At 41.2% G+C, this 23411-nt stretch overlaps 2 protein-coding genes across 4 annotated transcripts in view; one reads left to right on the top strand and one right to left on the bottom strand.

Annotated features, from left to right (window-relative positions):
- ARHGEF33 (Rho guanine nucleotide exchange factor 33) overlaps positions 1-10210 on the top strand; it is a 39112-nt gene extending 28902 nt beyond the window's left edge. For all 3 annotated transcript variants that reach the window (XM_054061938.1, XM_054061937.1, XM_054061936.1), the window contains one exon: positions 398-10210. In XM_054061938.1, coding sequence (XP_053917913.1) covers positions 398-535 — 138 coding nt within the window. In that variant the 3' untranslated portion in view covers positions 536-10210. The remainder of the gene's footprint in view (positions 1-397) is intronic.
- Positions 9516-23411, bottom strand: part of SOS1 (SOS Ras/Rac guanine nucleotide exchange factor 1) — a 47293-nt gene continuing 33397 nt past the window's right edge. Inside the window, 12 exon segments of the mRNA XM_054061939.1 lie at positions 9516-11097; positions 12549-12667; positions 13764-14028; positions 14209-14325; positions 14862-15034; positions 16292-16409; positions 16740-16902; positions 17220-17339; positions 18014-18236; positions 19240-19343; positions 19572-19694; positions 20085-20166. Of these exon segments, the coding sequence (XP_053917914.1) occupies positions 10603-11097; positions 12549-12667; positions 13764-14028; positions 14209-14325; positions 14862-15034; positions 16292-16409; positions 16740-16902; positions 17220-17339; positions 18014-18236; positions 19240-19343; positions 19572-19694; positions 20085-20166 (2102 nt within the window). The 3' untranslated portion in view covers positions 9516-10602.

The raw sequence follows: 23411 nt of genomic DNA, 5'->3' as shown, positions 1-23411 counted from the left end.
CTCAAGAAGCCTGAAGCCTCCCTGCCCTAGGATAATCAGAGTTCATAAGCAAGGACAGGGGAGGAAGTTTCTTCAACTCCCCACGCTGGCTTGCTCCTTTCTTGGAAAGAGGGGCTAGTAAATTCCTCCTAAACAACAAACTTAGCAAGGAAGGCTCCAGTTCCAGTTCCCTCCAACAATACTTATCCCTCCACTCCTATGCCACTGCCTCAGCATCAGAGCCAGCAACGAGCTCTCTGCAGAGGTACCAATGTTGATGAGGCCCAAGTGACCCGTTGTCTCACAGCCTTACCAGCACCTCCTCACCCACCAGGTCCCTCCTAGCACAGAGAGAGAGAGAGAAGGGGGCAAGGATGTGAGGTTTCAAATGCTGGTTAAATTGTCTTTTCCCTTTTAGGAGCTCCATGCAGAAGACAACACCAGGTTCTGCCAGAAGGATGACAATGAGCAAACATCCTTCAGCGACCACAACCCACGGCACGAGCCCAAGGGGGGTTTCCGGAGCTCCTTCCGCAAGCTCTTCAAAAAGAAATAAGCAGCCCCAAGAAAGGCAGGCCACAGCCGAAGCGCAACAGTGCTTCCCCAGGTCCCTGAGGGTGGAGACAGGCCCCAAGATCCCCCCTGATTAACACAGTAGGTGGAGGGGTGGGGGAGAGGAGACTGTCACAACTGCCTTACAAATGCACCCTGCTTTTCCTAGCACAGGGCAGGGACAGGCTATGTGTTGAAGTGGAGCTCAGCCAGCAGGTCCAATAAGCACAGGAACTTGCTAGCTTTCACTAATGACTAACTTTCCTTGGGGTTTTGGAAACATTTGGCCGAACCGCACTATTTTCTCCTCCCCCTCATCCCCCAGTGCTGCTTGATTTGCCATATATTTTTGCTCTTCCAAATTCAAACCAGGTCTTAACTGGACTCACTCACAACAGAGGAGTTATTTTGCAGCCTTGACATCCTGGCCAGAAGTCTGAAATTCCCCTCTTTCCTCCACTTTCCAAAGAAAAAACACCATCACAGATGTCTTCCAGGAGGCCAGCTCCCATTACCCTGCTGGTTTGAGAAGGGTTAATAAGCATATTAAGGGCTAATAAGCAAAAGCGGAAGTACGTGGGCTTTGTACTGCTTAATCAGCAGCATCCTTTCTTTTGGACTTCCATCACTCCTCAAAATCCTCCTTCACCTTTTATGCGGCATGCAGTTTCTTGAATTGTGTCCTGCTGTTACGGAATCTCTGCTCCCGCTGTTGGAATTGCCTGTGTCTCCAGGCAGGCGGTCTGCCACAAGTCTGACTCTTCTCCACACTATACCCACTGGAGATTGACATAGATGCTGACACACTCAAGCAGTGTCCTGGCTCCTGGTCTGTAGTACACCTGAAATACTCTTCGCTAACACTGTTTGGCCTGACAACACCTGGCAGCCCCACCACGTGCAGCACCCTGCTTTGGAGCAGGTTTTCTAGCTAAAATTGAGGCACTGGGGCAGGAAAACCAATGGTGCCCCAAGTTCAAAGTCACAAGCCCTTCTTTTTGTGCAAAGATACTCTTCGTGCCACAACAAGGCCACACACACGCCACCTTCCTCACATCTTGACATGACAGTAACGCTGTTCTCTGCAGAAGACCATAGCTCCTGTTAAGAAGAAAGCGTGGAGAAAACACAGCCCCCTGGTGCAGTGTCCATGTCGCACCCCAGCAGCAAGACCACACTGATATAGGGCTGCCATGTTAGCTGAAGCTGGGGCATGACAAAGGCACTTTCAAGAGGAAATGTGGCTTTATCACTGTATTTTGGTGTGGTTGGGACACTGGTCTGTCACAAAGAACAGCTTCACCAGAAGAGGTTGTGAACTATGTCTGGGGGCCAACAGCAACATCTCCAGGGAAATACACAAAGCTATGAGATTAGGGGCTGGGGACTCCGACACTCAAAGACACTCCGGTGCCAAGAGAAAAGCACCCATCGTGCTGCAAGGCTCTCTGGCAGCAGCAATGGTACAGGGAGGGCCCAGAGCAGGTGTCCTTCGCTGCAGTGGCGAATGCCCTCGGCAGACACAGGGCCTATAGCTCCTCCATAGTACTGGCTGACCTGCATCCGCCACCTGCTTTTCCTCTGTGCTGAAGGCAAAGAGGTGTGTGAGAAAAGGGTTATCCACCTAAGACAAACAAAATCCATCCTCGTTCTCAATCACAGTTTTTCCAATATTTCAAAAAAGTGACTAAGCAAAACCCCAGCAATTAAAATATTTTAGCTGATGTCTGCCTCATAGATTTTACTGGACCCCAAATATTTCCCAAAAATCCACTTCTTCTTACAAAGAGGAAAAAAGTCTCATCCTCCCCCTGCTCCCCACCCCTGCGTTTAGAAATTATTCTGGGAAGATAGATTTTTTTTTTTTTAAATTTAAGGTTTTTAATGACAAACCCCATCCATCTCTTTCCCTCACATCCTCAGTTAAATTACAGATTCCCTGGCTTTCCCAGTGAGAGCCACTCCATGCTGAACAGCCGCTGCATCACAGAGAGACTTCCTAGGATTTCACAGCTTTCAGTCAGACAGTGCAGGGGTAGGATAGAAATATGTCAGAGACAGATACCTGTAACTGAAGCACCAGCAAAGCCTGTTTGTTCTGCAAAGGAATCAGCCATACACAAAACTATTTATTTGTCTATGGAACTAGAGTTATATAAATATGGGGGAGTTTCCCTGTAACGCAATGATGCTGTCAAGGACTCTGATGCTTGTGTCTTTGGTCTAATATATAATCACGTTTCTGTCCTTCATAGAACAAACTTGGTCCTCACATTTGCCAGGCAGATGCCAGGACAGAAACAGGACAAAGAGGAAAACCTACCTGCTAACATCTCCTGGGTGAGGGAATCCTTCCAAAGTGGCAGACCCCTGCTTGTGAAACACACGTGGATTTTAGCTTCTCTTCTAGTGATTTAAGGCATAGTCAGAATTGATGGTTATTTCATTCTGATTCTGTACAAGTTCTTATTTCCAGACCTATACTTATCATTTGAGATGTCCTTGTACCTGCATAGTATCTGCAAATGTAAATACAATGAATGAATGATGCTCAGCACCACACAGAAATGCACAACCTCTTGCAGGATTCAATCCAACGTCACCTTTAGTGTACATGTATGCTCTGGATTATTATTCTTGTGCCAAATAAATGTTGCTTTTAAATAACACTGTTCTCTTTTGCACTGAATGAGCCATAAGGCCACATTGATTAAAAGAATCATAGAATCACAGAATGGTTTGGGTTGGAAGGGACCTTAAAGCCCATCCAGTTCCAATCCCCCTGCCATGGGCACGGACATCTTCCACTGGATCAGGTTGCTCAAAGCCTCAACCAACCTGGCCTTGAACGCCTCCTGGGAGGGAACATCCACAACTTCTCTGGCAAGGTATGCCAGTGCCTCACCATTCTCAAAGGAAAAAATTTCTTCCCAATATCTCACCTAAATCTCCCCTCTTTCAGCTTAAAACCACAACCCCTCATCTTAACCCTGCACTCCTTGTTAAAGAGCCACTCCCCATCTTTCCTGTAGGCGCCCCTCCGTTTAAGTACAGGAAGACTGCTATAAGGCCTCCCTGAAGCCTTCTCTTCTCCAGGCTGAACAAGCCCAACTCCCCAACTCTCTCAACCTGTCCTCACATGAGAGGTGCTTCAGCCCTTGGACCATCTTCATGGCCCTCCTCTGGACTCACTCCAACAGATTCATGTCCTTCCTGTGCTGAGGATCTGAAACACATGAAGAAACATGTTTCTCAAGTCCCTTTCTGAGGCAACTGACCTGGCTCCAGCACTCAGCTGACTCACTCTCAAGCTTCTAGTCAATATCCTGTCGGTGGTGCAGTTCACTGTGACATTTCTCCAGTTCCTTCCTCCACCTCCTTAACTGTTTCTGCTGCTTCTGTTACAGACATCTCGTAAGCGTTCTCCACTAAAACACACCACTGTAATTTCAACTATCCAACTCTGTAAGAGATCTCAATATCGTTGTGTATATCACAAACATCTGTCACACATCAGGTTGTTTTAAAATCTAATTCCAGTTCTGACTATCAATTCTATCTTACCTTTGCCACATTCTCAGCAGGCCTAAACCAATGACACCACGAACAGTGACTGCTCAACCCATGGTGCTCACATCTCCCTCCATGCCAAGCGGCACCCTCAAGCACATCTAGTGTTCCTCCTGCTGCTCTGTGGCTCCCTGCAATGTTGCGTCACTCAAAGACAGTGGTCTCAGAGACTAGAATGTACCAGCAGAATTTTGAATCAACAGCCTAAATACAGTTTTACTCCTGTACAAATCTACTGGGCTGTTTCTTCCTTGAATTCCTTTCCCTATGGATGCAGAACATGACTATCAGCTGGGGGCCTGAGACAGTCCCCAAAAGGACAAGCATTCATCAGGACCACGACTCTTTGAGATCACCTCTCCATAGCTACACACCCTGCTTCAGTCAGGCACCCTAGATTGTCCTCAATTACAGGGAACATCGACGTTCAGTGTTGGCCAAATGTATCCTCTCGCTTCATTCCTCCAAGCCAGCAAAACTGGGGCTACTTCCAAGTTTGTATAATTTAGGCACATTTTCCTACTTTTTTTCCTCAGACTTGCAATATGTCCTGGGTTCCTCTGCAAGTTCTTAAGAGTATTTTCACCTCAGAACAAGTCACGTACAAGTACAAATATTCCTTGGTAAAGGCAAAACCCAAACTCTACACAAAGTTCTTACTGCCCCTTGTTCATGCCTAAACAGGAGAGGAGCTGGGGCATGCACAGTACTGTCTTTGGCAACTGTTTGATTTTGTGGGCTGGATTAGATGGAGGAGGCTACTGTACACATTAAGCAGTTTCTACTTGCAAGTGGTTTTCATTTATTCACTCTGTTCTTTGAAAGCAAATGTTTTGCATATTGCCAGATACAATTTATTAAACATAATGCCCCTTTATTTACTGTAATCTGATTCAACAGTGAGATAAGACGTATGCTTTTGTATGAAATTACTTTCCGAAAAAATCATACAGTAGAATTTGAGGGGCAGTATTTACCCATTGACAACATCCTGTGACGCAGTAAGTTGTAACAGAAAGATGCAAAGCTGGAGTAAAACTTAAAATGAATCACAGAATCGCTCAGGTTGGAAAAGACCTTTAATTACGATCGTGTCCAACCATAAACCTAGCACTGTCGAGTTCACCACTATACCATGTCCCTAAGCACCACACCTACACATCTTTTAAATACCTCCAGGGATGGTGACTCAGCCTCTTTCCTGGGCAATCTGTGCCAGTGCTTGGAAACATTTTTGGTGAAGTAGTGTTTCCTAACATCCAATCTAAACCTCCCATGGCACAATTTGAGGCCATTTCCTCTTGTCCTCTCATTTCTTACCTGGGAGAAGAGGTCAACACCCACTTGACCACAACATCCTTTTAGAGGTAGCTCTAAAGATCTATAAGCTCCCTCAGCCTCCTCTTCTCCAGACTAAACAACCCCAGTTGCCACAGTTGCTCCTCATAACACTTGTTCTCCAGATCCTTCACCAGCTTCATTGCCCTTCTCTGGACACACTCCAACAGCTCAATGTCCAAAATGGAACACGGCACTCAAGGTGCAGCCTCACTTCTCTGGTCCTGCTGGCCCCATTGATTCTGACACAAGCCAGGATGCTGCTGGCCTTCTTCACTACCTGGGCACATTACTGGCTCATCCAGACAGTTGTCAACCACCCGCCCCAAGTCTCTCCCGTCCCCCATCCCCTGTGTTCCCCCCCCTTTCCAGCTACTCTTCCCCAAGCCTGTAGCGCTGCACAGGGTTGTTGTGGCCCAACTGCAGAAGCTGACATTTGGCCTTGTTGAACAATTGGCCTCAGCCCATCGATCCAGCCTGCAGAGAATACCGTAGTCAAAAGATGCTATTGTGTCCCCTACTCTACCTACACCTCGTTTACTTGTCTTCTACTCCACACTGTTCCTCTGCTCACAAGCTACTGCAACGTTTTGTATTTTACTATCCTAAGCAAAACCTACATCTGTAGCAGACTCATGACTGTCCCTACTGTAAAGCATGCAGTATTTACACGTAAAGAAGCTAGTCTCAGACTACAAGGACTTCTAGTGTATCTTATTCAAAAGTGTATACTGCTGGGGTATGTAAAGGCTTTTTTTGTTTTATTATTTTTAGAACCTATCTTTTAAAGATCACCCACAGACAGTTACATACACAGCTCATCAAATGTACCAGCTGAAGTTTACCACTTCTCTTTTTTGTTTTTCTCCGTTTGGGGGTTTCTTAATTTTTTTTTTAATTTTTTTTTTTTTTTTTAATTTTTACAACTGCACTGACATAGCTTCTTAACACTTACTCACGTGGCAAATAACCATGCCACCAAAGGCAAACATACACACATATTGGAACAAATTTATTGGAACCTAGTATTTGTTCTTTTCACAAACAAAAAAAGGCTTATTTTAAAATAGATTCAAACAAATTTGTCCAAAGCATCTGCAGCAACACACACCCCGATTGCCCACCCGCACCCACCATTCTTTAAAAAAAGACTATACATGTTCTTTAATAAAGAGCACATTTGGCAGCTAAAATTGTCATGCACCTGGCACATGGTTTATTTCATTTTTCCCTTTCAACTTTCCAGCCACCTGGTACAGGATTTCACATTTGCTGGCTGGAAAGTAAAAAAAAGTGACATAGCATACTTTTGCCTTATAATGCTGCAGCGGTTGGCTACTTAAAGCATTATTTTCAATGAAGGCAAAAGGGAAATCTGCTCAGAGTTGACAAGAAAAATGCACTTTAGGGTGGAGGCATTTTAATGGAAAATAAGGAATAGAATCAATAACGTAAATCAAAAGCACTTCTGTTTTTTTACAACTATATCTGACCATTATAAAGGTTTCTCTCTTTAAGGAATAAGAGCCAAAAAGGCATCAGCTGAATTTTGAAATGACAGTTCAACAACTAAAAAAGGGTTAAGTACCACGCTTATGAAGTTCTGCTGACTTCTATAAGCGTGCCCACAGTTTGCTGTTGTTTAGGCTGACTTTTAGCCATACATCAGTACCCTAGAGTAATGCAGCAACTCATCTAGCCTCCACACAAGCATGTTCCACTGTCCAGTCCACATCATCATCCCAGGCCACACCAGACCATCTGAGGTCATTTTACCAAGGATCCAGATAGCGTTATTAAAATGTCATTTTCTAGGTAAAAAATATTCGCTAATGCAAACATGGTCCAAATAAAATTAATTCCAGATCAAATAATTATTAGTGCAAGTAAGTCTGTTATTAGACAAACCAGCAGCTTAGCAGTTGTTCTCAAAACTGCCACCCCAAATGCAACAGGCATGATTTTCACCCTGTGTTTCCTGTTTGCAACTGAGTCACCACCACAATTTGTGCACTGCATGAATGACCCATTCTCCAGGGCTCCAAAGCACGTTTCAGTTCGGTTTTTGCATGGTGACCCTTGGTAAAGATCAACCTCTTTATGCGTCTTGAACATCCACCTCGGTGCAAGGCTTGTGCTTGAGGCTTTGTGCAGTTTGGCAGCAGCAGAGGAGAGAGGGGGAGGTGCAGGAGAAGGTGCTGCCGCTCACCTCCCACACCTACAGTTGGGCTGCCAGTGCTCTGAAGAGGCAGAAGCGCCCTTGACTGCACATGCCCACCCTAAGGGTTCAAATGGCAGTTATTCTGGCAAGCGTCTGTTGAACTGCCACGGACACCTGGAGCCCCCAACCCCATTTCAAGAACTTTCCCTGCAGAGAAACAGCACAGGCACAGCAAGACCCCTACTCGTACGCTATAGGGGACAGTGCTCCTCTATAAATAATCCCTGCCAAAAAGTACATGGGCACACTCTCTGTGCCATGGACCATGTCTCCTGAGGAAACCTCTGCTGGATTTCATTGGGGTGGTGATTATTTTTATGTTATATTCCTCTTTTTCTGCTACTTCTCTTCTTTTTCTCTCTCTGCCTTTTTCTCTCCTTAAATCTACCTCACTTTTTCAGGGGCACTTTTGGATGAATTTGGTTGTATATAAGTTCTTGCTGTAAATAGTAGTTGCTTCAACTGAGCTCAAACCAAAGAGTTGTAACTTGGACTGTGTTCCAAATAAGTATTAAGAGTTTTCAGTAGACCCCCTGGAGTAACAGTCATCACAAAGAAACCTACCCCTCACCCCATCCTGCAAGCAGGTTGGTTGGGGCCAGGCTGTAACACCATTATCACCTGTTGTCTGAGTACCTCACTAGTAAAGGGCTTTCATCCACAACCACGAAGATGCAAAATAGCACTCTCTATTTCACAAAGGGAAACAGAGCGTTGACTCTCAAGAAATCAGGATCCACATGACATCTCTCCTAACTGAGCAACCTAACCACTGGATCATTCCTTCTGTTGGTCATCCTTGGCTGCAAAATAGCACAGACAAGAGCGTACGGAAGAAGAGATACATATCAGAGTATTTAGACTTTACAAAGTCTAAATTTAAGGAGCTTGCCCTGGTAATCCACTGATGAGCTAACAGTTTAGATGCCACTACCAACAGTATGGCCACCATGGGTTTACATCCAAAGAATCGATAACCTAAGCTCTGTCTCCTGTAGCTTGAGGGTTTTTACAAAGTTCTCATATAATGTTCTACTCTGAAGCCAACACCTGGAGATCTTCACTTTTTCTTCTTTTGTCAGGAAAGTATTTCAAAATGTTGTTAAAGACATCAAAGAAGGAATACAACTGAAATTTCAACATTTGACTATGATGAAAATGGCTGCTCCCCGTTGATGATATCGGAACACTTTATGAATTGTAATGACCTCATTAATGGACCAAGGGGCACTGATCAATGACATGGCAGAAAGCATTAAAAAAGGTGACTTCCATCATTTCACTAACACCATCTCTAATGACACAGCTTTCCACAACACTGAAATTATTCTCCTTTCAAAGAGGAAATTTTACTTTGACCCATGAGGCACGTTAACTGGACAAGATATTTTATGCTTCACATGCATACTGTAGTGGAGATTACAGAGCTTCTTTTCTTCAGTAGCTGCCATGCATTTACTGTCATAGTATCATCTAGAACTGAAGAGCAACACAGGCTTATGGATAATCCATATCATGACACTTATACCAGTATGTGCTCCACCACATGTATGTTGGATTTACAGAGCTACTGTAAAGATTAATGTAAGTCTGAATTTTTCTAACAAGTGTCATTCAGGAGGTAAGAGAAGTTTTATAATGTATAATAATTCACTTTGGGAGTAAGCCAGCTTCTCAAAGATTACTTAATTACTACTTTGTAACACATGCCAAAACCCATTTCTCTTTAGACCCCTTACTAAAATACATAGACTGAGCTAGGAGAAATACATTCCAAAACATGGGCTTTCATCCCTTTCGTTGCTTAACAGAAAAACTGAGTTGTACATCTGTCTGTGTAAAAATTTAACATATGTCAGCCAAACATATCTGTATCTTTATTTCAATTAAATTAAAAACAATCTGCAAGTATATTTATGCAACGTTCACTATATACACATGATTTATGCAACTGCAAGGCAATTCTATGTATGCTGATTAATCTGTTGTTAGTAAAACATGACAATAGCTATGGAAGTAGAGTGCTCCTTTTTACAAGTGACTGTTTCCATGGCATGACTGAAAAAGAATAGCTACTAGCCATGAAATGGATTATCAGTAAACCTTAAAAATGTGACATAACTTAGCAGAGATTAACAGTCTTTTAAATGTAGTAGTATATTTACTTCAGACGATAGTGCTGCTTTTTTAAAAAAATTTCGCTGTCATCTTAATGATGTAAGACTTCCATCTGCTCTATCTAAAGAAAGCAATAATTAGACATTATGCTTCCTGGCAAAAATTTATTTTTGAACTGGCACCATAATATTTCAGAAAATAATAATAAAGTACCTCTTTGGTGAAGCCTAGGTACCTCCTACTATTCATTGTAACAACTTGTAAACAGGACTGTAATACAGTGCTTTGCCTTAATTCTAGCTCGGTTAGGTACCACAGATCTTCCTCACAGTCCTTCTTGTAATTTTAGGAAGGTATTTTAAAGCAGGGAGTAAAGCAAAGGAAAATTAAGGAGGATATAAAGTTCCCTGTTCGAGATTTTAAAAAAGTGCATTATGTTTTCATTCCAAAAACTGTGCCACTGTATGGAACTGATGGATACAAGACTGTTTGCCTTCCTGTACTGGACATTATTGATCACTACACAAACACAGTCTCTGCTCATTGGCCAAAGAAGTCCCTCAAGTCTGTTTTCTGGTACAATCAGTCGTCCAATTACTTTAGAACAATGCCCTGCACACTAAAACAAGGATAGCAAGTTAACCGTTTTTTCCACTAGAACGTCTGTTTTTGCAAATTCATTTCTGTACACTGCATTTCCAATCGGAGAGTTTTTAGTGTTTAGCATACACATCCCAACTCCTTGGCACCATCAGGTTCAGTGCATCCATTGCCAGCAACAGACATAGCACCAGGAAAATGCAACTCCCAGCGCAAAGGGTAGTTCAGGAGGAATGAGCATTCTCCAGCAACGGTGGGCCGTCTCGATGCATCGATGGGTGTGTGTGCTCCCTTTTGTAAGTTTTTGGAGGGAGCTTTGGGATATGTTGAGAAGTGCTTTGTCGCGGAGGAACAGGTGGTCCAGCAACAGAATGGAGGTCCACATCTTGTGGTATCAAAGGTGGTGATGGAAGCTGCCTCCGTGCTACATGTGGAGAAGGTGTCTGAGGGGGAGGGGGAGTAAACGGAGATGGACTGTTTGGGAAAAAGGTGTTACCAAGTTCGCTTTTTCTCCCCAGTGGTGGAGGTTGGAGGTGTAGTGGTGAGCTAGAGAAAACATCTGGAGTTCGCACAGGTTCTCGTGGTGGTAACACAGGAGGGCTTTCAGGGGGGTCAGGGATGCAGGTCCGGTCAGGCACCGAGTACCTTGGTGAATATGCTTTGGAGGTTGGTTGCCTAGGAGGGATTGCTGGTGGGCTGTCCAGGTGTGCAGAAGTAATCTGAGGTACACAAACATTTCATTCAACATTTTAGAGTGGCAGTAAAGAACAGGACTCTGCTGTGATATGAAAGCAGAACTCCTGTCCTGCAGGTTTCTCTTATCCAATTAAAGAGGAGGCACAGCAAGCAGGTGCAGAATGAAGAGAGGGAGTAAGGAAGCAAAAGAGAGTGGTGATGCCTGAAAAAGATGTTTCTCAGAGTAATGCAGACAGAAAAGAGAAACTGGATGCGTGAGGGGAAAGCAGGTGTATATCAACACACAAGTTAACAGCCGAGGACGGGAGGAATGAAGATGCACAGAGAGGGACAAAGGCAAGGCAAAAACTGGCCAAAGCAACAATGTCCATGCTAGTTCCAGGCATCCTTGCTGGGTGGGTTTGGATATCTTCCACCACCTCCCAAGTAATAGGCACCAGATATTTCTCCAAGAAAATGAGAAAAGTGGAGAGGCAGATGATGCTGAATAGGGGAGGAAAATAAGCTATGCTCAGAAAATGGAATTAATTAGTCAGAATTATTAAAGTGAACAGTTCCCAAGCTGCAGACCACAGTGACAGGGTAATTGGTCTCCAACACTCTATTACATGTATGATGTTTTCAGTTACATTTTGTGGGATGTGTCCCTGCCCATGGCAGGGGGGTTGGAACTGGATGATCTTTAAGGTCCCTTCCAACCCAAACTATCCTATGATTCGATGATTTTGGTAGGAATGCGATGTGTTAAACTCTGCTGGCTGACAGCATGGTTACATGTAGTCTGAAAACAACTTGAAGAGCAACATGCAAGTCCTCTTCAAAGACATACATGCTCTGAAGTAATTTTGCGTGGGATTTTGAAATCCACACAATTCTCTGAAGTCATAAACCAGCTCCCACTGAAATCAAAAGACATTTGACACTGTCTGCAACAAAGGCTGGATCAGATCCCAAAGGCGAGACAAATGCAAAAGGAAAATGTAGCAATGGCTCAAGCAGGCAGGCAGACAGAACAGATAATCGAGAAGGGAAAAAAAGCACTGAGCACTACAGCATCAGGGTCTGATATTCTAATGAACCTCTTCAGAGGACCGATGTGTGTACGCTACTTCATCATTACTGTTCCTCAGTTCTTTAGCTCCACTCATACACCCCGAATGATATTCTGGGACAATTATCACAGATGGAAACATCTGCCTGCAGCCTCAAGTTCTCACAGGCAATGTGAGGGCCTGAGCAAAGCACATCAGCAGACAAGAGACATTTCTAACCCTAAATTTCAATCCCATCTGGTAATTGCCATTTGTCTAGGATCAGGACAAAATAAGGCAGTGTTGTGAAGGCTTGCAATACATGGTTGCTTACTCTTTTCACATACAGTTTTTCAGAAATACATGTACGAGCTTTCAGTTACTTTTCTATCATACCTTGCCCTCTGCTCCCAGAAAAAATGCCCTTTTTTTGCCTTCCTTACTTTTGATGGGGAGGATTCAGCTGGGGCAGACTCTGGTCTTCTTCGTGGAGGAACTGGAGGGGGAACATGAGCTTCATCTGAATTTTTGGTAAAGTTTATGGATGACACAGAAGCAGATCCTAGTGGACATAAACAAAATATCTTGATAATGATGGACTTTTATTTGACTCAGTATATTTCCTTTATTGCTGCCAATAAACGCATCATAAATAATAAAGTAATTGCTCCTAAAAAGCAGCATGAATCAAGAAGGTGTTAAAGAAAGACAATGAAGCAACACATTGACTTGCAGCTTTCAACAAAGTGCTTTTTTCAGCTGCTATCATCTCTTACACATTCTTGCCATCAAATCTTACACATTCTTTGTATTCCTTGAGACCAAAACCACAGCACAAAGTTGTTCTGGTACCACAGCAATGCTAAACCAATATCCTGAACCTGCAGCCAAGTGGTCAACCCAACAATAAAGAAATATCTTCTGAACAGGTATTCCAGACTGTTTTGGACAGTCAGTAATGCCACTGGTCCCCTAAACAACTTCTGCTTTTAGCAAGTCATTTCACTTCCTTGTGGCAACCAGCTGAACACAGAACAAACCGTGTACTTCCTTTGAAAGCCCCCATACACAAAAGGAGGCTATGTCCGCAATAAATTACTGAAAGCACATCATAAAATATGAGCTTCCTTGTATAACGGTAAAGACAGAAGAAAAACAGGTGTGGTGGGTCCTGATGGATTTAAAGAAGGAAAATACCGATTTGAAGTTCTGCAGGAAAACCATCCATGCACTGAAACCAGTTCTGAATGGCAGACAGCAGAATAAGGCACCCACAAAACACTCATTTTTATTCTCATTGCCCACCATTAAACAGATATTTACCGAATATATTCACAACAAATATATGGCAGCAAAGCCCACAAATGTTTGTTTGGGACACATGTGGGCACTAGAGATATATCACTCTCTTCTGTTTAGACAGTTTCTCAAAAAACATGTAATAGTCTCGACATAATATGCCTAATTCTGTTCAATCTTTCTCTCTTCACAATAAACCGTTTTTTAAAAAAAGTAAAACACATTGATAGTTCTTGCTGCTGCAAGGAGACAAAAGGAACTATTTCTATAGTCATTTTAGAAGACGAAACATGATTTCACCTGTTTAACACCACAAAACCTAATACAGGCATTCTTGGTAGATTATCATTAGCACCTACTTGCATGAAAAGGACTTGAAGGATCCGAGTCAAACACACTGCAGGCATCTGTAGTACTTGAAGTAGCAGAAGCAGGAGGAGGGGTTAAAGGTGTTCGAGGAGAGTTTGGTGCAGATGCTGTAGTTTCAGTTTCACTCTCTGGGATGCGGCTGTAACTAATTTTCCTTGGCTCCTGTTGCAGGGGTGTGGGATGCCTCATGGTACCTGGCCTTGGATTAGAGGGACGAACACCTGGGGACTTGAGAGAATAGCTGTATTTTTTGGGCTGCAATGAGAAAAAAGATAATACAAAACAAAATCAAAAGGCCACATCATCACCTAAATGTTGTTTTGTGTTTCTGAAGTTAGAGATCTAGAATGACTTCTCCTGTCTGTGAAAGACAAAATGTAAGCAATTTTTGGAGAGGAAAAAAAAACTGAGAGAAGAATAAAAATGAATACTAACAAATCTTGGTGGAGGCTTGACATTTCTTGGCTCTATCTCTAGTGACTTGTTGAACAGATAATCTGTGAACTCTGTCTCCATGCTGCTTCCCATTGGATTCAAGTTTTCAAAAAATTTCTGAAATACAAGAAGGTAGAAAACTTGTCAGTCAAGCTATTTCTTAGTGTGGCAAGTGTATGTGGAAATGACATATCATTTCCATTGAAGAATTAGTCTCTGACACTCAGTAGCACAGTCCTGTTTGTTTCTATTGCACAACTGATCCCAATAGTTCCAGAAAAGAAATAAATTACTGGAGCCAGAAGTAAAGGTAGACTTTTAAGATATTAACTCTGTTTGTTGCCAGTCCTTTGCTGGATATTGCTACTGCTATGCTGAGCCTGAAAACCAACCGTACAAGTACTCCAAATACTTTCTGCAATACTTACATCCCAATAGCTGGGGAAAAATAAACACAAAAAAGAGCAAAATCCCCCAAACTGCAAGCACTGAGCTTTCTGCCCTTTTGTACAATGCGACCTGAGAGGTTTTATAACAAACCTTCTGACTGTCTCTGACTCAGTCCAATTGAATCTATGTGAATTCAGTCTATCAGCTGACAAAAATCACAAAAGCAGCTCAGTGCATGGACTCACGGAAATAATAGCACTTACCCTGATGTCAAATTCCACTCTTAAGCAATATGGCTGGTTCTGGTACTGCTGTATCTCTCCTGTTATTTCAGCTACCTTTCTTCTCTTGCTGAAATTTATAAGCTCTTTCCCATGTCGCTTTAGAAATTCAGGGTTGCCTTCCTCCGTTTTCAAAATGTTAGTTAAGTAAATCCCTAAGAGCACACAGAAGAGGTTTTCAACACAGTACAAAACAAAGGGCGAATCATGTGACAGGAATACGAAGATTTCTTAAAGAATCTAATCTGTGCACTTCAGTTATTCAGAAAAATTCTCTGTTAGGGTCAATAAGGGAATCAGATTGAATTTTCAAATAAGGGTAACAATTTAAATATTTTAATATGCTTTTTTTCCAGGACACTACTGGCATTTTTCAAGACAAGAGCATACTGAACTCAAGTACCTCTCAGCTGTGCTGCTTCAATTCAGCTCTACTCCATTAGAGAGCCAGCTAAGCACCAAAAAATTATTTTCAAGTTTTATCCTTCTGTTCCACTCTCTGCTCCTGGCTTCGTAATTGCATCAAATCATTTGAAGATTAGAAAAACGCGCTCTCAAGTCCACAGATAACATATCTGGAACTGTCATCATAACTGTTTTAAGTACAACTTGAGAGAAATAACTGAAGCTATTCATATATAATCCTGCTAACCTCTACTCATCTCTGAAGCAGGACAGAAGGTTTCTTAGTTGATATTATTTTTCTTTGCAGAGCTCTGAGCATATATTTCCCCAATCTGTGAAAGGCCAAAAGTGCCATCAACATTATAATCTTCCAGTGCTGGCCTGAAGCCTACGCTGGACAAGTGCTATGCCCAGTGTTGGAACTGATCTGCAGCAAATAGCCAAGCAGCTTGCTAAAGAATAGGAATGCATGTGCTTAACTTCACAATTTGCAAAACATCAGAAATTCCAAGCAATCTACTTGAATGGACTGTTAGTTTGTTGATAAAAAGGAGGCTTCCTTCCCAAACTCTGTTTTAACAGACATAAGACTTTTTACAAGAAAAAAGACTCTAGCTATAAGCAATTATAACATAACTGGCATTATGTCTTCAAAGTCTTGATGGAGAAAGGGGTCCTTCTTTCTCTACTAGTCAACACAATTTTTCTAATGTGACCACCTTCCAATAAAGGCACTTAGGGTCACAACACAACTCAAAATACATTAAAAGTAAAAATGAGTAAATATGTATATCACAGATATACTTATTTTTACTGTAAGTAACATCTGCAAGTAATAGTACTTTAATCTTTCACATATACACGATTAATGTCTGGGAACCTGAAATTCAAACCTATCTGCCCTGTTAAAACTGACTTCTTACTATTGTTCATACTCTTGGTGACCTTGCTCCATATTTTCCAAACGTTTATGCACAATACAGCTCATTCAAACCAAATGTACTCACCAAAAAAAGGCACACAAGGAGGATTAATGGACCTGAGTTTTGCCAAGTATTTCTTATAATGATCTTCACTCAACTCATAAGCTTCTTCTAAAATCTTCTTCTGGCGACTTGGAATTTGCTAAAGAGAGAGATGACACAGGTTCTTTGGAAAGAAAGGGTACAGGTGTAGCCCAGCAACAATACTGAGAGTAATGGGCTCCCAGATATTTAAGTCAGTGACCATGAGGAGATCTTTGCCACTTTTTTCTCCCTTAAGTGAGGGTTGTTTCCTGCTCTGAAACCAAGGGAAAAAACCCTCTATCACAGCTGGTATTTAATTTGTTAGGCTATTTACCTTCCTTGCTCCTTCTTTGAAGCACATGCTTACTAAAAAGACAGGCTTTCAGTGCAGCACTGAGATGCACTGCATTACACTTCCAGACCAAAAATGGAAAACAGTTCACTGTACCTCAAATGTGTGATCCAACCTATACACTGCTGCAGAGTTCATAGCGCTCACAATCTCGAGGACACCATTAAAGTTGTTTAGTTCTTGAAAAACTTGCAGGATTTCAATTATTCGGCTCACTACAATCACTCTTTCTTCTAGGTTTTCTGTTTCTACAATGCATCTAAATACACGAGAAGATTTGATTTTGTATTAAAGCACTGATGAGTTTTCATTTTATGTTGTAATACAAACAAACATGAAAAGTTTATCAGATTACTTAACATAGTTTTAAAAATGTTTAGAGAATAAACATTTGAAAACATTCTAAGAATAAAAAGCTGAGACCATTATGGTAAAATTCTCACAGGGACGAGTTGTAGCATCTAAATACAACTTAAATCTGGAATTCTCCCAGAACAGAATTTTTCACAATATATTTCTGAATGGACTGTAAATATCCAAACATGGAGTAGGCGCAGATTCAGTAAAGTCACTTACTTTTCAAACCACAAAGTGAGGTTAGTTGTATGCCTTATCATTTTGAGAAGGTTAGGAGAATTAATTTCTTTATCTTCCTTTGTCCACACGCTTCCAACTAGTTCAGATGGCTGCACAGCTCTAGAAAAGCAGATGCATGTACCAAAAAGTGTAATTTAAAGCAGGAAAAAAAGATATTGTTTTCGCAAATCCCCTTTATTTACAGTGAATTTGGAATTAACTTGGAAATAAATTCTTAAAGCACCACTTCTCTCCTACAATGTCAGGCTCCCACAAGGCTAAGTGACTGGAATTTCTACTCTTCTTTTTTTAGTACGTAACTATTTCTTAATTGATATGACAACCACCTCTGTTCAACTAAATGAAGAATGAAGTCTACATCTCATCCACCATAGTAAAATGTGAGCTGCCAACACACGAAAAACCTCTCACAAACAGCTGGTGAGATCTGATGTGGTCCACAATTTCCTTCACAAACTAGGATATGAAGAAAACTCATTTAATTCATGTTCACGCTCCTCAAAGATTGATTTACTTGAAACATATAAGGAGGAATCTGCAGCACAACGCAGTTAATAGGATGCATCAGTTACATATACTGCATGTTAACTTGGGGAGGATTGATGATACTGGTTTTGAGATTTTTTTTTTTCTGAAAAAATAACAATTAACATATAGCATTGGTAAAGTCCCTTCACCCACCATAAGGCTTCACGGCACAGGCCCGCAGAAACAATTTCATGCTGGACAATATTTTGGTTTGTGTCATGTGTTTGTCAATGGAGGAAAGTTACCTGTAAAAATCTGACTCAAGTAAAGTGAGCTGCCGAGCAATTTCAATTGGATGCAAAGTGAGCAAGTCAAAAGTCTCTGTGTGTCCTGGTTTGCTTATGTGCCATTCAATTGCTGGAGGTGGGCTCTCAAACGTAATGTTGTGACTTGGCCCAATGGCTTGTGCCTGCTTTTTCCGGTTGATTATCTTTGTGATCGATTCAACCCATTTCTTCATTGCTTTGCCTGGCACACAGAGAGAAAATAAATATTTAGTTACTCTTTATACTGTTTTTTCAAAGAGGGCAGTATAATTTAGAAATCTTTGGATTTAAACCTGAAGTCTACTAAAGCAACCACGTATTCTTTAGAAGTGTATAAGCGGTGCTCTTACACAAGTCTCAAAGTTTATGGAAACTACCCTTCTTTTGCCCAAAATGCACTTCTGTAAATGACCCAAACTTTATATACTTTGGAAAAAGAGTACACGCATACCTCAGAAAACAATGTACAAAACAACAAACAAGGAGAAGCTTGTCCCTCTCCTGCATTTAGCATCAAACGACAGAATAAAACCCAAAGGCCAAACGCCTGTTTAGAAATATACCATAAGAATTTTATGCACAAGACGGCAAGTCTACTGAAAATTTACCAGTAATCCACGTTAAGCTAGCTGGCTCCTTCTGCACCCTCCTTTCAATTGCTAACTAACCATTAAATACTTCTCTAACATAGTATTTTCCTACAAACTGCTCCTATAGCTGTCTCAGTTTTTCATACAGAGGAACAGGAAAGATATGTACAGCCACCATTGGAAGGTGTCCTACAGGTCTATTAATACACATTGTGAAATACCTGGAAAACCCTTGCTCCAAAGATATAGTGGTCTCCACCATCAAACTTTTACAAAAATAACCCTTGTTTATAGTTTAAGAGGACAATCAAAGTTGATATTCTGTCCTGATGATTACTCAGTTCTTCTTATTTTGCATTATTTCAGTCCCTTTATAACAAAACCAATAACTTACTTATCCGGATGTAAATAATATTATTTCTTCTGAACATGGGCCAGTCTTTGAATGTTAGGGCTGCTTGTTTTTTTTTTAAAGTAAGATTTATGTTCTTTGTGAACATAAACAGTCAGCCTGATTTTCTTTACCTGCTCAGTGAAAGGAAAAGCGATCCCATTCCATACCTTTGGAAAGGGATGTTTTATTATAAATCCCAGCGCTTAAGAAACCGTTAGTACCTCTTACTGTTCCAATGAATTCCTCTAAACGTTGCAGAAGATCAGCATCTCTTTCAAAGTCATAGAAGTGGTGTTCTACCCAGTGTCGACATACATTTAATACTCTGCAAAAGTAAAGGATAAGTAGTGCTCTACAATATAGCTAGCATTTCAAAGCTTTTAGTAGATGAAGGCTCACAGGAATATCAGAATCAGCAGCAGGCTAAACGCAACTTATTCTGTCTGTATTTCACCAGCAACCAGCTGTAAGCATTGTTCTACTAAATTTAAAGATGACTGCTGGTATCACAGAGAGACACTGCATCCATTGCTCACATTGATGCAATACTCACCGTAACTGCACAGGTTGGATGTACTCTTTCCTAAATCTTTTTAACTCTGCACTAAGAGGCTGGTCTCCGTTCTCCATAGCTATACGATCAGCTTCTGTTGGCTCAGGCTCTGGAATTTCAAATCTAGCACAAAAGATGAGTATAAGCACTAAGCGCCAGCGTGCATTAACCTTGTTCACAGCATACAGAAATAAAATGATGATTAAAAGACAGCTCGAAATTCAGAACGTTTCCACAGGTCAGAATCTTACATCTTGGTAAATGCAGAGGAAGATTTGCTAAATTCAGTAATAATACAGACTTCAAAAACTGTAGGATGCTGGAAGTTACTGGAGCTACCTAAACAATCTTGAAGTTTCTGAATGTAACTTGCACATTTTACTTGCAATCCTTGAATTGGACACCATTTAAGAGTTTGGAATAAATCAAAACCAATTGGAAAACAAGAATCTTTTTGCTCCAAGTTAAAAAAAATTGCATTCCCTATGAACAATACTTTTAACAGTGACATACCTTTCTATTAGCAGACTCAGCAACTCTTGAGGTTTACAGAAGGATCTATATGTTGTGAGAAAAGTCCGAACAAAGTTGGGATCTAAGAAAAAAGAATAATTTTATGCTTATGTTAGCAATTACCTTTTTTTTTTTAAAAAAACACTTTAAGTATACTTTAAAATTAAGGATGCTGACCCACCAGTTTAAAGAGATGATGGTGTAAACAGAAATCGCTTTGGTAGTAATTCAGAACCTCTTAAATGGCAATATAAAGCAGAATTTAAAAACAATTTTTATTCTGCTGAAAATCCAAACCAATGACTTTTCCCTTTCCCTTCAGTTATTAGCAGACTGGATTCTTTTTCAACAACTTTGAAAATAATCAATAGATTATTTTATTTATGAGCCATCTAGTAAACAACTTTGGTTTTGACAATGAACAGGACAAGGTAACTCAAAAGACACAGCAAGTAACTTTGCATTGATCAGAAATAGCTTCTTCAAGGGGAAAGTGTTTTCCCTAAATTTGTACTACTCATAACCAGTTGTGGTTATGGCACCCTTCAACGTTATATTTATTTCGCTTGACTATTTCCATATCAGTTCATTTAAAATGCTCAAATGCATTTTAAAACCAAGTCAGTATTCAAAACAGAAACCCAAGGTGTCTCCCTTAATACAAAAGCAAATCCATCTGTTTTGCAGTATGAGGAAATGCAGTGACAGCATACTGGCACCGCACACAGCTGGGCTTTTAAGAGCTTTTTAAAAACCTCCTTAACTATTTACCATCATATAGTCCATTTGAACAAACATTCTACCTTTCTTAGATCCTACAATGCTCTTCATTTGGGCAACAGTTTACCATCATGTGTGGCACAGACTTAACTGTATATTGTGTAACACAGCATTTCCTTGCATTTCTGTTATATTCTAATTCCCATTTCTTAAATTGGCTATTCTGCTTCACCATCTTTATGTTTTTCATTACTCCATTACAATAATTATCATTACACTTCTGCCACCTCTCCTTGAAACTGTACAGTCTAAATTCCTTTTCAAACACAAACTCCAAGCCCTTTTGCATGAAGAATGTCATTCCTGTCCCCATCATCCTCACCATGAAATATACGATTTTTGTGGTCCTAAAAACAAGTACAGAAGTAAACCACTCATGATTTCATAGCTTGCATTCTGTACACAGCCTCCACCCCAAAGAGATTTTGTCTACACAAAATAGAAAGCCTCCATAGCAATTAACATCTTCAGATCACTGCAAGCTCCAAGTCATAGCTACTGTTATTTACAGGTAGGGTCAGTGTTTAAATCCACAATATGTATTGAATTTCAAATGAAGCAGACCAGCAAATCAAATCTAACCTTGTTATCTTCCTAGCAAAATCTGTAACTCAAAATAGTGTACAATATATGAGCGTTAAAAAAAAATACAGACAACACTAGTTAGTCAGGATGTCTGCTCATGTGATAATTCTCTCTTCAACACAGCCAATTTGAAAGCTAAAAAGGAACAATAACTTGTTCTACGATGATTTATAAATAATCACCCTTGAATTCCTTAAGAAAGGAAACGGACACTATGATGACGCACAAGCACTCTTAACATATCAAAGCTTTAAAAATAGAAGAGCACTGCCCTATAGATAAAAAAATCTGCCATGACTTTCACATCTTGGTACCACCTAACCCAACTGCTCTTAAACAAGAATCAGACTAAGGAGGAGATAACAAACACAGAAACACATTAAAACAAATAAATCCTACCAGAATATGCAAATAGGGCCAGAAGCTGAATTTCTACTCAAAGCGCAGTTTCTACCACATAAAAATACATGGAAAACTGCTTTTGCAGTCAGGAGGCCACCAGGGCCATCTCCCTTATCCTAGCTCTTGTGGTGGCTTTAAGGCTGCAAAGATAGGCTAAACACATCCCAAGACAACCATTTTTATTCTTCTGGTCAAAGTCTTTCAGCCTACCACGCAGTACTCAGGTTCTCAGTTTTGTCATGTAATACTTTGGTCAACATTATATACACCTACAACACTGGGCTTCAAGCAACCTACTTGAAGATTTATCAAATAAGGGTTGTTACAAGCAGAGCTTTAAATGACTGTGGACAAAGGCGCACCTAATCAATTGGCCTGAATTCTTCCGTGATATTCTATGTGCTAGAAAGACAAGAAACATGCAGATGCAAAAACATAATGTGAAAGACACATTTCAACAAGCCACATGTTTCTTAAAAGCAGGCCTTTCTGTTTCATGGAGCTAAAGAATGTTGTTTGTGGTGCCCTGGACAGAGGCTATGTGTGGAGAACACTGCTAGCACCTGGAGCAACATTAAGTCTACAGCATCAAAGTTCCAGCATGTATGGAAAGTGCAATTACAATAGCATGCATGTTAGACAAAACAAAGCAGATGTTCACAAAGGCAGTGAAGTACTATTTTTGCTAATTCTCTACCAAAGACAATGCTAGCTTTAAAAATGAAGCATCTTTCTTTCTCCAAGGCTGAATTGTTTTATTTTAACTTCAAAAATCATAAAAATTACATCATAAATCATGGCTGTGAAATTCAAACCTAAGAGTTAAACACTTATGAAGTTACAAGGAAATGAAGATAGGCACAGAACTGCTCTGGTAAAAATTGCCAGCGCAATACTGCATTTGGGTTTCTTATAAATGTTAAGAAAGCTCAACTGAAGGAAACGTGGAGAACAAAAATAAAAGTAAAGGAGTAAACAGATACATTTAAAAGCATTTAAAACATGCAGAGTATCCAGGACTAGAGCTGCAGAAGAACAATTTAGGATAATCAGAAGGGAAGGGAAGGGAAGGGAAGGGAAGGGAAGGGAAGGGAAGGGAAGGGAAGGGAAGGGAAGGGAAGGGAAGGGAAGGGAAGGGAAGGGAAGGGAAGGGAAGGGAAGGGAAGGGAAGGGAAGGGAAGGGAAGGGAAGGGAAGGGAAGGGAAGGGAAGGGAAGGGAAGGGAAGGGAAGGGAAGGGAAGGGAAGGGAAGGGAAGGGAAGGGAAGGGAAGGGAAGGGAAGGGAAGGGAAGGGAAGGGAAGGGAAGGGAAGGGAAGGGAAGGGAAGGGAAGGGAAGGGAAGGGAAGGGAAGGGAAGGGAAGGGAAGGGAAGGGAAGGGAAGGGAAGGGAAGGGAAGGGAAGGGAAGGGAAGGGAAGGGAAGGGAAGGGAAGGGAAGGGAAGGGAAGGGAAGGGAAGGGAAGGGAAGGGAAGGGAAGGGAAGGGAAGGGAAGGGAAGGGAAGGGAAGGGAAGGGAAGGGAAGGGAAGGGAAGGGAAGGGAAGGGAAGGGAAGGGAAGGGAA

Source organism: Cuculus canorus, chromosome 3 (assembly GCF_017976375.1).
Source record: "Cuculus canorus isolate bCucCan1 chromosome 3, bCucCan1.pri, whole genome shotgun sequence".
Lineage (NCBI taxonomy): Eukaryota > Metazoa > Chordata > Aves > Cuculiformes > Cuculidae > Cuculus > Cuculus canorus.
The sequence above is the reverse complement of the archived record's forward strand: the minus strand, read 5'-3'. Positions and strand labels throughout refer to the sequence as shown.